Source organism: Catharus ustulatus, chromosome 20 (genome assembly GCF_009819885.2).
Source record: "Catharus ustulatus isolate bCatUst1 chromosome 20, bCatUst1.pri.v2, whole genome shotgun sequence".
Taxonomy (NCBI): domain Eukaryota; kingdom Metazoa; phylum Chordata; class Aves; order Passeriformes; family Turdidae; genus Catharus; species Catharus ustulatus.
The window spans coordinates 5424574-5440008 of NC_046240.1; the positions used below are offsets into that span (position 1 = coordinate 5424574).

Here is a 15435-nt window from a genome sequence, read left to right on the forward strand (position 1 = left end):
CCTCACAGGGCTCCTCTTTCTGACAACCCAGCAATACTCACAGTGACAGATCCCAGACTGTGGAGCAAGCTGGAGGTGAAGCTCAGAGTTGGGGATTTGCCTTTTAAAACACAGAGGAAGTGGCTCCAGATACAGCGTATCATTTCCTGGGGAGGGAAGCAGAGGACATCAGCCAGTTAGAGACTCATTCCGTGGGAGATGAAGGGAGAGAAGGAAAAAAGGGAGTATGACATTACCTGCTTCCACTTTCAACACAGGGATAGACATCAGTCTCTGTGGGAACCTGTTACCTGATACAGTGCTGGTGTTCTCCAGGGAAAAGCATTTCTTCTCCCCTCCACTGATTGCTAACAGTCAGTCTGATTGTTGAATTGAGAATTCACTGAAACTACCTCCTGTCTACCCAAAAACACAGAAATGAATTCTGGAGTTTGTTTCAAGTGGATCAGTTTGTCACCTCTTGGTATTTTTATCCTGAATAACTCAACCCCTTGGATTGATGAGGCCTTTGGTTTCCTATCACCAAGCTGCAGATCAGGTAAAGGATGGGGGCCCTGTGGTGAGACGATTTACTGAGGTAATGATAAAATCAGAAACAAAGCCAAGGTGCCCTGGCTACTCCATCCATACAAAGGAATTGTAATGGAATGGAAAGAAGGGGATATTTTGCAAAATTAAAATGTCTAGTTGGAACCCTTCATTTTCCACACAAACATGTTTCAGAGGGAGTCTGGATAGCAGCAAGCACCAGAGCTGTGTGTTTTCCTCTGGCAATCCTAAAGCCAGCCAACCAGGATTGAATTACTGTGTTATGTTACTCATTTTTAGCTGTTATTCTGGAATACTGTGACTGCAGAGCACTTCTCCCTAAGCTACTCAAGTCACATTCCTTGGATCCTAATGCATTGTTAGTGCAGCAGTAAGTTCAAATGCAAAACAATCCAGAGCTATCACCAAGAAAAAAAAAGCTCTTATTTAAACCAGTTTCTTCTGAGAAAAAATGTTACAAAAGGAAAGAAATAGATCTTCTCAACAAGGTAGGTCAGCTAAAATCAATCCCATAGAATATCTGAAAAACATCTCAGCTAAATCACAAACTGCCACAGAAAGGCAACAAAATATTCAGCAAAGGAAACACTTGTGTGCACCCTTCTGCATTCCTCTGAGTGACTGGGAGCAAGGAGACAGGAATTGATTCTTAACATACCTAGGGACCTTTAATCACTCCTGGAGTCCATCTGCCTCCTTACAGAATGGGGAATCTTAACATCAGATTAGACAGAGAATATCTTTCCTCTACCAACCTGTTCAGTCTGGATGATGCAATTCATAGAGTGGCCAGAGCAGTTCCTTCACCAGAAAAAGGGCTCCTGAATGTTAATTGCTTTGGAAGCACCAGTAATGTGCTTAAGCCTGATAAGAAGCCTATGGAGCAGGATCAAACTTTTAAAAAACCTGAATATCCCGTGGTCCCCTCTGCAGTTTGGTCTGGGTGCTGACCACCATTCCCTCTGGGTTTTAGTTTTGGCTGGAACAAGGTTTCTCTGGTACAAGCAAAATACTTCCCTTCTTTCAGACACACACCACACAAAGTTTATTTTACTGGTGAAACAGGACTTAGAAGAGGTACTGCCTCCAGAATAGAAAATGTTGATTTCAAACCATTTGCAATATTCAGAAAAGCACAACTGGACTCAGTATCGAGGTCACCTCCATCTCTGGTCAGCATAGCAGTATTTACATGGGGAGGCAGAGGGGGAGACATGCAACCTGCATGCACAGCAAACTAAAGCAACAAATGAGTGACAATGGACAACTGACACAAGTAAAAAGGGTCTAGCAACAAGCAGATCAGAGAGGAAGGGAAAGGATATCATGAAGTTCTGCAGTGAAGATGGAGGAAAACAATTCATAATAATAGTACCTGAGAAGATACCATCTCTGTGTAGCTGCTGAGAGTGTCCTCTGAAAACTTAGCAAGCTGCAGCAAGAGAAGAGACCAGTTACTATAATTGTGCTCAGAAGTGTGCCATGAGGAACATCCTTCCCTCAGGATGTGCCTTCAGGGAGGAGAAAGCAGGAGTCCTGCTCCCTGGGAATCGCTGGACCGAGGCAGACTGATAACTCATCAAAGCAATTAAGTCTTTAATGGACTCTGCTTTTATCTACTTGTGAAGCACAGGAAAAGTGCTTGGTGCTGTACATCACAGAGGAACACACAGTCATTACCTAGATGTCTACAGAGAAAATAATAGCAATTAGACCCAGAGAAGGCTCTTTCTGGGTGGTTATTTTTAGTCAGAAAGAGACAGGATTGAGTGATCTGATTTTAACTTATATGGGTCAGTTACAGGAAGGGAGCTGGAAGAGGGGTTGGAAAAGCAGGTGCCTGGAACACAATGGACACAGAGGAATGAGGTGATATGAATGGGATGTGGATAGGAAATGAAAAGAAATTATAGCAGGGCACCACCACGGTGCTCTTGGAATCACACTGAGAAATTCACTAACTCAGAATTTTTGCATCCAGTACAAAGGTATTCCACACTAAATGAAATTTTGAAGAAGTTAAATTTAAGTCAATTCATAACCATAAGTGAACATGGCAATTACATTTATATGTAAATAGAGCTATAGCCCAAATAATAATGCATATATCTGGCACTTGAAAAAGGATCAGTTTAACAAAGCTGAAAAAAGGCAAGAGAAATCTGTCAGAAATCATTTAAACTGAGAACTACAAAGGATAATTAGGAACTGGTGAAGAAAATTTGTTACAATTTTAAAAAGCAACAATCCCATAGTAAAAACAAGAGACCAGTTTTGAGTAAAAGCAAAAATAGAAGTAAGAATTAACATAAAAAATAAGAAAAAGTGTACCAGGAGGTAATTAAAACCAGACCACTGCTTGTTAAAGACAGTGAAATTGCAAATGAGCATTGTAGGCAAGGCAGACGTGTTAAATAAATATTGCTATTCCTTATTCAGTGATACAATCATACCATATGATAACTATGAAATATTTTCCATTCCAACACCAGCTACTGAAAGTAAATATGTTCAATTAGCAGGCCTGGACAATGACTGCTACTGCTGATTTTGCACAAGGCTTGAACTATGGATTAAGTCCCAGTTCAATGGAAGTGGTGCCAATGCCCAAAAAGGGAAGGAGAACCATCCAAGTTACCACAGGACCCCAGACAGACTTTGATTTCACACAGAATAAAAGAGCAGCTAATATGAGACTCAATCTAAAAAAAAAAAGAACTGGAATAATACAATCAGTGCCAAACACCACAACTGTATGAGCAGCAAACCTCCTCAAACTATTGTGTTATCTTTTTTTACAAAATTAGAAATTTGTCTGATAGAAGTACTGCTTTTGACATAGACTATTTGGTAATTTGACTAGATTCTAAATGCTTGACTAGTTTGCTAATGAAAATGCTGAAGTAATAGGGCCCATGTCAGAAATATTAGAAACAGACTATCTCTAAATGGAACAGAAAGAGAAATTATTTGCAATAATGTTTTACTAGCTCAAGCAGGGACAAATCTGAGAGAAAACTAAAAATAACACATTACTGATAGAGAGTGTAAAGGATACAAAGTTTAGGGCAGGGTGCAATGTAAAGAGGAGAGATCACTGTCACAGAACCCTATGGAATGCTTGGGCAATGTGCAAAAACATGTATCCCAACAGGCACCAAACTCAGGCTGGGCATTTAGGTGCAAAAAGGAAGGCTGGATTACAGGATGAGGATTCTCAGAAAGCAGTAACTGCAGCTGAACAAAGCCTGGCCTTTTAAAGCAGTGGCTGAAAGATCTAATGGGATCCTTTCTTGTACAAACAAGGGAACACAGAGCAGAAAGTCCAAATCATTCTGAAATGTATCAGAAACACAGCTATTACTGGAATATTTTGTGGGGTTTGAGATTCATAACCCTAGAGTGATCCTGAAACAGTGGAGAAAGCTAAGAGGGGCCAAGAGAAAGATTAGAGGTTTGGAAAATATGCTTATAGTGCCTCAAGGTGCTTGAACTGTTTACTTAACCAGCCATGGAAAAAAGGAATGTGAGTAGTTAGAACAGAGCAGAATTTTGATTGACGTGCTCTTTGCTCTTAAATCTAAGAGACAAAAGATGTAAATTTTCCAAGGGCTGGAAATCAGATACTGCAGAAATTCCCACTAACACAGAATGTCCATTTTTAGCAGTGAAGGTAAATAATTACTGAGACAACCTATCAAAGGCAGTACAAATATTTTCAAACCAACAGCAAATTCCTTTATAAAAGGAATGTTGCTGCAGTCCAACTGTAGTAATGAAACTTGAGGCATGGGCTTCTTTAGGGGGGCACTGGTTTGTGTCCTTTCAATCAGCCACAAGGGCCACTTCTGGCTTTGAAAAATTGGGAATCAAACAGCTTGAACATGATAGGAAGGGGGAGAAGGTGGAGAAGTGGCCAAGTTGCCATCAAGCAGGCCAAGTGATTGGAGAGGAGAAGGGTCTTACCTGCTACATTTTGAACAAAGGAAAGAGAGAAGGAAGGAGAGAAATAGAGAGGCCAAGTGACTGCCCTGGCCAGGGGGTGAGTGACCAAGGCACATCACAGCAGCTGTCCTGCAGCAGCAAGGATGGAGGATCATGTCTGAGATGCCACAGAAAGAGCTGGCTGGACAGACAGAGTTGCCTGGACAAGAAAAAGGAGAAGACAGGAAAGAAAAAAAGGAAGGTGCAAGTATGAGTGACAGGGCAAATGGGAACATTGAGAAGGATGAAGCAAGGAAGCCAAGGAGCTCTGGCTTTTCCCAGCTGAATTGTGAATTGTGAAGGGCAAGAGGGAGGTTTCAAAAAGTACAAACCAAGTGATGCTGAGAATGGGTAGGAAAGGTAAAGTGGCAAAAACACTGAGAAGAGATTCTAAAGGTGCAAATGCTAAGGGATGTAACATGTCCCTCCTCCCAGGACACAGGCAGCTTAGTCATGTTCAGCTAGAGAGAAAAGAATAGAAAACACAGACCCAGGGCCACAGGGGCCAAGGAAGGACAAGGAGAGGGAAACTCTGTCAAGTAACAGAAATCAGCACAGAAGACAAACATAGCTCCGTGCATCTCACCAGTACTGCCACCAGGACAAAAGAAGGGATGTGCAACAGCACATCCAACTCAGGATCACATCCCATCACACCACCAAACTCCACTCCCCACACCAGCACAACCACATAACCACAGAAACTGCTCTTACTCCCTGACCTACTCAGAGGCCATGCCTGCAAACAGAGCCCCAGAGCCTCAGGAAAGGATTGTTCAGCCCACAGGGCATTGCAGAGGACATGGTGTATCTCATTCCTTCCTACACATTGGCAAGTTACAGCCACCACAGGGCATGTATCTCCATGTTGGCCCCTCTGATAAATTGTATTTATCTGACAGAAAGCACATGTCTTGAAGAGTTTTATGGAATCACCTTGGGATAGCTGTAGAGAGGTTAAGAAAATTAAAGCATCTGTTCAAGAAGTAATATTGTACTCCAGGGAGAGGGCACAGCTGGGACATCCAACAAGGTTTTATAATTATGTGCACACATCTGCTGAATTAAGTGTGCTCACTTCACAGAGCCTTTTCATCTCCTGCCCTTGTCTCTGCAATGGTTTGATATGGAGAGAAACCTACCAGTGAGGAGGATGAGGCCTTGCTCATCTGGGCCAACACTCTGGCTTCTCCAAAAGCTGTAGCAAGAATCCATAGGACAGGAAACAGCAATGGAAGGATGGGTAAGACACCATTCACCTGAAAAAAAAACCAACCTGTGATCACCAGCAAGCACAGAGACAACAAGAAGTCAGAACCTCTCACATGACATCTTGTCCACCACTGTGAGAGGGTAAGGATAAAAGGCCAGGGCAAGAAGGAAGGGGACTGGAAGCAGTGCCAAACAGTGCACACCTTAGGGGTGTTCAATGAAGGAGGCAATGAATCAATCACACCAACTTGCAGCTGGTTTTCCTGCTGAATTTGGCATAAACTCTAATGAGTTTAAAGGCAAAGGATACCATAGATAGATATAGATAGATATAGATATAGACATAGACATAGATATAGATACAGATGATACAGACACAGATGATACAGATAGATATAGATATAGATATAGATATAGATATAGATATAGATATAGATATAGATATAGATATAGATATAGATATAGATATAGATACACACATACATGGCAAATGAGAGAGCAAAACATTTAAAGTTAAGTCTGTAAGGAATGGCCAGGGCAGTTCTGTTGTCCTCCTCCACTGAATGCTCCTGGATCCAGCATGCTTCCAGAGCCAGGATGCACAGGATGCTGCCAGAGGATCAATTAAGTCACTGAGGGAGGGAATTCATCTGGATAGTGCTCTGGGAAAGAGGTGTAGAGAAGCTCAGTGCTCTCCTTTACCTGCAGCTGAAGAAGAGTGTACTGCCAGGAAGCAATTCCAGGAGCTTGGAAAATGAAGCGCACGGCATTGGTGATCAGGAATCCAGCCTGCAATTCAGAGATGGCACTGTCACCCAACTGCTGGCACTTGCAGCCAAGGTGTTTTCAGTGCCTTGCAACATTCTCAGCCCTGGGGTAAGTATGAAAAATAGATTTTTGATTTGTTGCTGCAGTTCCTCCCTCCACTCTCATGGTTACATGGCTCAGCATCTCTGAACTGCCCAGGGTACACACAGAGTCAGCTGCATGAGTGAGCCTGGCCACAACTTCCTGTTGATGGCTGCAAATTCTTCAGATTTGTTGACAAAACATGTCTATTCTCAAGGGCAAAGGCTTGGAATGAGACCTACCAGCACAATAGGGACAGCATATTTCAGCATCACTGACTGCACAGTGAACCTCTCATTATCCAGGGCTGTCACAGGCCGTGACAGAGCCATTTCCAGGCACCACCTAAAAAACAGAACAGCTTGAAATTTCAGCAACCAAGACCCTAACCCTTTATTTTCCTTGGATATAAACCTCCTAGCAGACTGGATGAGAACACTGTGCTCAGCCTGTGGTAAGAGGGAGAGCTGTCAAAAGAGAAGCCAACACCTACAATAAGAGTGTGGCACTTGCCAGTGTAAATTTGCAGTGCTGCCAAGCAAATTCCTCAGGTCTCCTCACCTGCTTAGCAGGAAGGCAGCACTGTGCCCTGTACTTAACTCACCTGACATTATCAATTACTGGGGTCTTCAACACACGGAAGAGGCGATAGAGCTGAGGATTCTGAGGGCCCTTCTTCACTTCTCCCCTTGGGGAGGGTGGGGGTGAGAAAGGTGGAAACAGATCTCCAGGCTCCAGAACTATGTGCTCATCATCCTAGAAGAAAGGTCACAGAGCCCAAAGGTTTGTGTTCAAGCACATCTGGTTATTTCATGAGAATTGGCATTTGGAGAGAAAGCCACAATTAAAACCACCAAAGGTAAATTTGAAGCTTTAAACTTTTCCAACCTTCTTCAAGTAGTAAAATCATTGTATAGATCTTGTAAGTGAGTAGTTAATTTACTTCTACACCAGGTATTTTATATTACCTTCTTTTATAATAAATCAGGAGTAAGGAGAAGGTCAAAGCAGACAAACTTTATTTCTGCACATAAAAAGCAGGATAAAGGACGAGGTTTGTATGTCATATTATCCTACTGGATAGATTTACTCCACTTATATTTAGCAGCACATTACATTTTCCCCTTGACCTGAGAGAGGAGGAAATGTGGTGCTTTGTATAACATTAGTGTCTCTGTCTAGTGGATTTGGGAGCTCATAGAGAGGATTCAGTCTGGCTAACTATGCACCATCCTTGACTGAACTGGAATTTCAAGCTATTTTCAAGGTCAGAAGAAACCAAACACTCCAGTAATCTGTACTCTGGGAATTAGAGTATTAGCAAGAAAAACCTGGGAAATATATTGTTACAGGCCAGGGAAATTAGACAAGCAAGTTACCTTAATCCCTCTCAGAGAAGCAAATGACTCCTGGCCTGGCCTCAAAGCAACAACATCTCCTTCTACCAAGAGGCTCACGGGCAGGTTGACAAGATGCCCATCCCTGTAGGCCCAGTGAAGGGACCAGGAGGGGGCATAAGGCATGTGAAGGTCAGGGTACATGGAGTCTGGCCATTTCACCTCTTTGCCAAGTGTATCTGAAAGCACAGAGTGTGAAAGAATTAAGTGGTACAATTCTGGATTTATGTCCTGTAGTGGTTATAAGTCCCCCAGTGCTAAGCTCAGCCCGTTCCCATTATCTTTTATCATCTCCCTTGTCCTCCTTGATGGCTTTTCCCTTCTCTCTCCACCCAGCATTAACAACTAAACAGTCATTTAAAAACCTGTACAACAGAAAAGCTAAAGACTTAAGTCCTTAAAACTGCCCCACTGACAGGAGCTGCCCCCTCAGGTCCCAAAGCCCCTGCTGACACGATGCTCACACACAGCAATTTATTTCCTTCTGCTCCGTGTTCTGGTACAGCCCCACGTGTTCTCCCCTCATCATCTGCTGCAAGGCAGATATTTTTATAAGGACATGAGGATTTGAATTACTCCAAAGCTCAGCCATAACAGACACCCACCTGCTAACAAACAGCTTGGAAGCACATGGCCACATGACAGCTCAAAATAACTATTTTACAGGACAGGCATGAGGAGAACACACTTCCCACAGCCTGCTTCTGTGCAACACAGGGGAAGGTTGGCAAGCTTAATTAGGAATGCATGTGATCAGGTTTGGGGAAAGATTCAATGGGAGGAAAACACAAGTAAAAATGGGACAGATGAAGGAGGCCTCACCGTTTATCTTATCAACAATGGTCTGAAGCCTCCTCTCCACCTCTCTGCACTTCAGCCTCTCTTGACGCCCGATCATGAGAAGATCCAAGAGGAGCAGGAGGAAGAGTGCCAGGGCATTGACTATCTCAGCACCTTGGCTTCACAGAGCAAAACAGGAGGAAGCAGAATGCAGATGAGGTTTGAGTAAACGAGCAGAATACACTGCCAGACACCCACAGAGATAAACATACAACTGCCTGGTTGTTTATTCCCACATCTCACAGATTTATGGCTCAAAAAGAAACACATGATCACACTTCTTCAGGATAATTACACCAGAGAGGTCTGAAAGGACCCATCTCAATTAAAAACTTTGCAAATATGGTCAAGGCATGTATAGCACACTGACTTCTCCCATGAGCCACTAATTTCTCCAGTTTGAAAATACTTCCTAACTAAGATAATGCCTTAGGAGTTTTAAAGATCTAGGAATGCTGTAGAAAAGAAATCCCTCAGTCTTTCCACAGGACACTCTCTGGGTCTATTAGAAGTAGAATTAAGTTGGCTGAAGTTCTGTTAAAAGGATTGATAGGAAATTACCAGTGTGAGCATGCTGATACCTAGATATCTAGACAGAATGAGGGACAACACTTATGTCAATCACACCCAGTACTAAGATGACATAAAACCACCACCTTGCTTCAGTTAAGCAGCACAGGAAGCTTTGCTCACCTCCCCTGTGGCTGGCTCCCATAGCAGCACAGCAGCAGCAGCACTGCCAGCAGCATCAGAGATGCACCAGGCCAGTGGAAGCAGGAGCAGCGGTTACCATGGTACAGGAAACTGCTCCTCCACACCTCCTGCAAAGGGAGAGCAGCAGTCAGCACTCATGGAATACAGAGCCAGACATTTGGAAAAGCAGAATGAGAAAGGGTGAAGACAACAGCTGGTGCTCCAGGGAGAACAGAACTTTGCAAAACCCCTGAACATGACACACAGCATCCCAGATCCATTGTGTGAATCCTTCAGCACCAATGGATATTCAGCTGGTGAGTCTGGGTGAACACTCTCTGCTTTTCTCTTGATTGGAAAAATGGCTTTTGGGTCAGGCTGTCCCATTGTCACTGAGAAACCAAGGAACACTTTTAAGCACTGTGCATAAACACTGGCACTTTGTATTCGACATATATGCCAGGAAAACACAGTGGACAAGGGGAGCCTGTTGAGCTTCACAGCTCTTTATCCCCACCTGAGATGGACCCTCTAAGCCCACTGCCCTTAGAGGCTCCTGAAGTCCTGAGATCCTTCACAGGACAAGAGGCATTTTCCCACTGAGCTCTGGCATCCAGAAGTGCTAACAAAAACTCACCCTTGGGTAGATTCCTTACTTTGCTCCCAAGGATTTCAGCACTTCTACACCTGGACACTCTGGGAGGGAATGCAGCCAACTTCTGTTCAGCCCTCATCTTTACCTGAAGGGGAGATCAAGTGCCCAACTTGTGCTGTTTGGTGCCTCACCTTCCATGAGGTCCCTTTTTTCCGTTCCTTCTGATGTCCCTCCAGCAGTGCTGACAATTGGTCTCTCAGGATCGTGAGGGCTTTCTTTGTGGTAAGGCCCAAACTTGAGGTCATCTCATCCTGAGGTGCCAGAAAAATAAACTGGTTAGTGCTTCCTTATTTGCCTTTTAGGTTTTTTCCTGGTGGCTGACAGAGCATGTGACTGTGAATGCCCTGCACTCACCATCACCAGTTTGATTCTCCATTTTCCTGAAATCATCTTCCCTCCTGTGAACTTTAGACTGCTGGCTGGAATTGGAGCACTTAGATAGTATCAGGTAAACAAACCGGTCCCAACTGTGCTGATAAATACTTTATCAAAGCACAATACCAAGTCTTTTCTGTGAAACAAGATCTAATCAGGAGAGGCTGAGGACAATACAAACAGAGGTTATGCAGGCTCCAACTGGTATCAGCCTCAAGAGACAACAGAACACAGTTATGGTAGAATTTTAATGATACAGGATGAATTTTGCTAACAATAGTAAAAACTAAGTAGTAGAATATCTGCAATTCAAAACAAGAGCAGTCCAATTTCCACAACTGCTTGCTACAGATTTTTGTTTGTAAGTCCTGCCTACTTCAATGCAGAAGCTCCCAGATGTAAATGTTAGGCTGTGGATCAATTCAGGACCAGGCATGACCCTGTAATCAACTCCTCTTTCTACAAGAGCCAACACTGGAGTTTTAAGTGCTGAACTGCAAAGGAGACATTTGGATTTGCAGGAAGCACAGAGTTCACAGCACCACTCCCTCAGTGCTCAGCAAAGAGGCAGCAGTCCCAAAGGAAACATCCCAGGAGCATGCCATATGGAAAACTCTGTCATAAAGTGCTGGTAACAACAAAGTGGGGTAAACACTTGCATTTCTGGGCCAGGAGCATGAGCACTTTCCTTTCTTTGGAATCCCAGATTGCAGTGAGGAACTGGGGGCACCAGATCACTGACAGCTAATCAACAGAAAGGGCAGGCAGGTGTCCATGAGAGGGAACTGCTAAACCAAAGTTCTCATGAGCATTTCATGTTTTAATACAAACACATTGAGCATGTACAGCACACAGGATATCCTGCATGTTGGAAAGGTTCACGTGTGTCATACTGTGCCCAGAGTACAGAACTGTGGAACACAAACAGGCAGGAAGTTTGTCCCTCCTGTCCCCACCAGTGTGACACAGCCCAGAGCTCAGGCAGGAGCTGCAGCTCTTCCTGCTCTTCCCAGCCCTGCCAAATCCACTGTGGTCTCAAACTGCAGCAGTTCTGCTCCTCAGGAGCTGCTTGCACACACCCAGCTCTGCAAGTGCAGCTTAGTTCTCATCTCTTCTTCCTGTTCCTTAACTGCAAGGTTTCATGATGAACATTTACTGGAAACTCATCTTGGACTTCAGACTCATTTGCACTGACAGTCCAATCCAAAACTGTAATGCAGTGTTGAGGAATACAACATAAATTCTCTTTCAAATACCATCTACCACACACACACATTCTCACCACCTATCAGGGACAATGCGAAACAGCAAATTCTGTCCAGGCAGAGTCCAGCAATGCTGCTTTAGCTGCACTTTTACAGAACTAAAAATAATCCTGCTGCAGTTTTCATTCTCTGTGTCAGTTTTAGGAATAGAGGAAGCAGTTCTGTGTTGTTCTTGGAAGCAGCCCAGGTAACATCAGCACAGGACTAAACATAGGAGTGTCTTAAAGACTCCCAGAGGAGAAGATGGCAGTGGAGCTGGCACCAGCCATGCTGCTGCACCAGAGTGCTGCAAACAGGAGTGTCTGAGAGCAGCACCGAGCAAGGGACAATCAGGGCTCTCTCTCTCTTGTCTGTCTGGGGCAGAGCAAGGCACCCAGAGAAAAAAAAAATCTTCTCCAACATGGGGAAAGCAGACAGATAAATAAAACACACAGAATGAAAGGCAACAAAAATAATAGGGACTTGAACTGAAAAGCAAAGTCTGCTTAGACACTGAGCTGGTTCCAATGGATACACCAGGAGCTACAGAACAAATGAGAGGAAAGCTGCACTTAATCCCAACATCTACTACAGTCACACAGTGCCTGGAAAGAGAAACTGCCACAGCTCAGCAGGCAGTGAGCACAAAAAGGCAGCAAATCCAAAGATAATCAAAAAAAGTTCCTGAAACACTTGCACACCTGCTCCAGACTTTACACAGGAGTCACTGGTTTGGCAAAGTGTCAGACAAGATAAGGGCAGCCACAAAGGAACGTGGCTGCAGCAGGTGACAAAGGACAAGTGCAGCGTGGCAGGGCTGGGGAAGAGGAAGGGCAGGAAGGGCAGGGATTGTTCAACACCCATCCTGACACTTAGAACACGGAGTATTTGGCAAAGGAGGCAGAGCCAATCTGGCAAACACTGAAATACTGTGAGTGAGGGCTGCTGGGGGCACTCAGGTACCCTGCTGTGGGTGAAGGCAAAGAGCCTGGGGACAGGCCAGAAGAGCCACCCTGAGCTCCTGGCAAGGGGCAGCTCCAGGTTTATGCAACAGAAGCTGCCCTGCTAAGTCATCAACTGCTAATGAGGCATTTTTCAAATGCCCTTAAGTAAACCTTTGGCAAACCCAGGCTCTGAAGCTGTACCAGAGGGATCTTTCAAGCCTTTCATCAGCTGCAAGTGCTCTTCCTGCCACAAACCAGGCAGTGAGCACCCCAGGGTGAAGAAGCTGCTCACAGGAGGTGTCAGTTCATTAATAAAAAACCTCAACATTCACATCTTTGCTTTGGAAAACTACAAAGAGAAAGCCGCTAATTTTCCGGTCCAAACAGAAACAGCAAGACACCTTCCCACCCAGCTGCCTCAGCACAGGGTTCCTCTGAAGAACAACAAAGAAAGAGCAGACAGTAAACTCCAGGTTACAGTGAAAGCAAACCCCTGATGGGTATCAGGAGGCATTTTAAAAGGCTGTGCTTCCCTTTTGCCTGTGCCTAAAGGCAAAAAGTGCTAAGGACAAAATGAGCAGTTGTTTCCTCCTCTGCCCTGGAGAGCAGAGAATCCTCTAAGTGCACTTAGGGCTCCTCTGGAGCTGATCCCTGCCCTGGCCATCCCAGCCTCAGCGTGAGAGGCATGGCTGGAGCAGGTAAAAAGGGGATGATTGCATCCTTCTGCTTTGGGATGGGATCAGGGCTCTCAGAGTTGTGACCTATGGGATGGCTGTTAGGGAAAAAACAGAGCAGGACATTTCCTTTGTTTTCCAGAGCAATGAATGTGCTGGGGTGTGGACTGGATGGGAACAAGAAAAGATGTGTGAATTTCTCCACTCATAATAAATATTCTACATGTTAAATTACTGCTTAGCTTGCCTGAAAATATTAGAGAAAGGGAACTGAGACAGATCTTGCAAATGCCCAGGGTTAGGAGCTGGTTTGGCTCTTCAGGAAGGAAACAAGAAGCAGCTCAGACGCAGATGAGAAGTCTCAGAATCTATAAACTTTGCTTTGCTTTGTCCTTTCAATTGGCCTTCCATAGTTTGACAGGGATAAATAAGTTGTCAAATACACAGGAGCTTGTCTAAAGCCACAGCCTTGCCTGGCTCATGGCAAATAGCTTCTCTTTGCCTTCCTCAGGGGTTGCAGGAGCATTTCCAGGCTGATAGGCAGGAAAATCGCGGCTATTTTCTGATTTTTCCTCCTACAACGTGAAGTTGTTCCCGAGCAACACCACCTACCCATGTCTGCTTCCTGCAGCTCACCTTCATCCTCACACAAATTCACCACTGAGTTCTCTTCCTAAAATTCACATCTTGCTCTTTTACACATAGAACTGTTAAAAATTACCCTAAAAGTTTATCAGCCATCTCACACTCTTTGCTACCTGATGAAAGACAGAGGTCTTGCAGCTTCTTTCCAGAAGAACAAAGAAGCAGAGCCCAGAATGTGTACAGAGAAATGGACATAAAATACTAGTATATTTAAGTCCTCTTATATTTTCTCACAGCCATTACACATCCATAGTAGCATATTTATTTGTTGTACCAGTAAATGTTGATATAATATGTGCCAATTTTTTTTTTTTAATACAGTAACACAAATATATTCCTTGCTTTCCAGAGCAAAGAGGGTTGAATCATCCTCCATCCTCTGTGGATTCAGTCTCTTGCAGAATAAGGAATTCTCACCAAGACTGCTGTACACTTGAGTGTAACTGCCTTTACAAAGACTGTTTAAACAAATAAATGAACAGAATACAAAATATTTGCTACAAGTTTCAATTCTCACAGACTGCAGATCCACCCCTCTGATTCAGAGTGGTGGAAAACCCCTGCAAGGCAGTTGTCAGACTGTTTCCCACTTTCCAGGCTGCACTCACTAGGCTCCTTTTGTAACACCTCTACACAATTGCTTTTCAGATCTGAACAGCTGGAGGTGGGAAACTGGGCAGCAGAATGTTCTTACTTTTCCTGAGAGCTATTTTGCATTCCTTAGCAGAAAAAGAAGACAGTTTTTAATTTAACAATGACACTTTGCAGGAGATTAATCTACTTCAGGGATTACACCTCCTGAAATGTAAGCATTATTCACAGGTTCAAAAACACACGATAAGGAGTAACTCCACCAAATATATTTGCATTTATTACTGTAAGTCAGATTCTTACTTAGGATAAGTCACAATATGGCACAAAGTGGGGATTTGGGGTCTGATCAGAGAGGATGACAGCATCAAATACATGACAGCACACAATTTCTTGGGGTAGCATTTCATACAGCAGCCTAGTGCTAGAGAGGGATTTATTCTTGTTCTAAAGCAAATCACCCATCAGGATGCTACAGCTCCTGTACACCTGCAGCTGCTGATTCAGTGCTCAGACTGCCTGAAATGGCTCATCCCTGCTACAGACTGACACAGGAACCAGCAGGGCCAATCCATCAGTCAGTCTGGGCAGAAACTTCCCTTTATTATCCCAGTCCCAGTCTTGCTTTGTGTCTCCCTTGGTGCTCTCCTGGCTACTTCTCCTAAGAGATCAGATCCCTGAGTCCAGGTAAGAATGTTTCTCTAGTGACCCAGGCTACATCCCCCGACACATTCCTACTCCATGGGATGAACTTTTGGCTAAGACTGTCAGGACTTTTGACTT

The 15435-nt window shown here is 44.1% G+C and overlaps 1 protein-coding gene across 3 annotated transcripts in view; it reads right to left on the reverse strand.

The window, feature by feature from the left end:
• The window catches only part of TMEM94 (transmembrane protein 94), a 47451-nt gene that overhangs the window by 17248 nt on the left and 14768 nt on the right, over positions 1–15435 (reverse strand). For 2 of the 3 annotated variants that reach the window (XM_033077103.1, XM_033077102.2), the window contains 10 exons: positions 10311–10430; positions 9525–9652; positions 8814–8950; positions 7974–8170; positions 7199–7350; positions 6837–6939; positions 6448–6534; positions 5676–5792; positions 1925–1981; positions 42–146 (listed from right to left, as the gene is read on the reverse strand). In XM_033077103.1, the coding sequence (XP_032932994.1) occupies positions 42–146; positions 1925–1981; positions 5676–5792; positions 6448–6534; positions 6837–6939; positions 7199–7350; positions 7974–8170; positions 8814–8950; positions 9525–9652; positions 10311–10430 (1203 nt within the window). The remainder of the gene's footprint in view (positions 1–41; positions 147–1924; positions 1982–5675; positions 5793–6447; positions 6535–6836; positions 6940–7198; positions 7351–7973; positions 8171–8813; positions 8951–9524; positions 9653–10310; positions 10431–15435) is intronic. The other variant, XM_033077104.1, reaches the window with a different exon arrangement.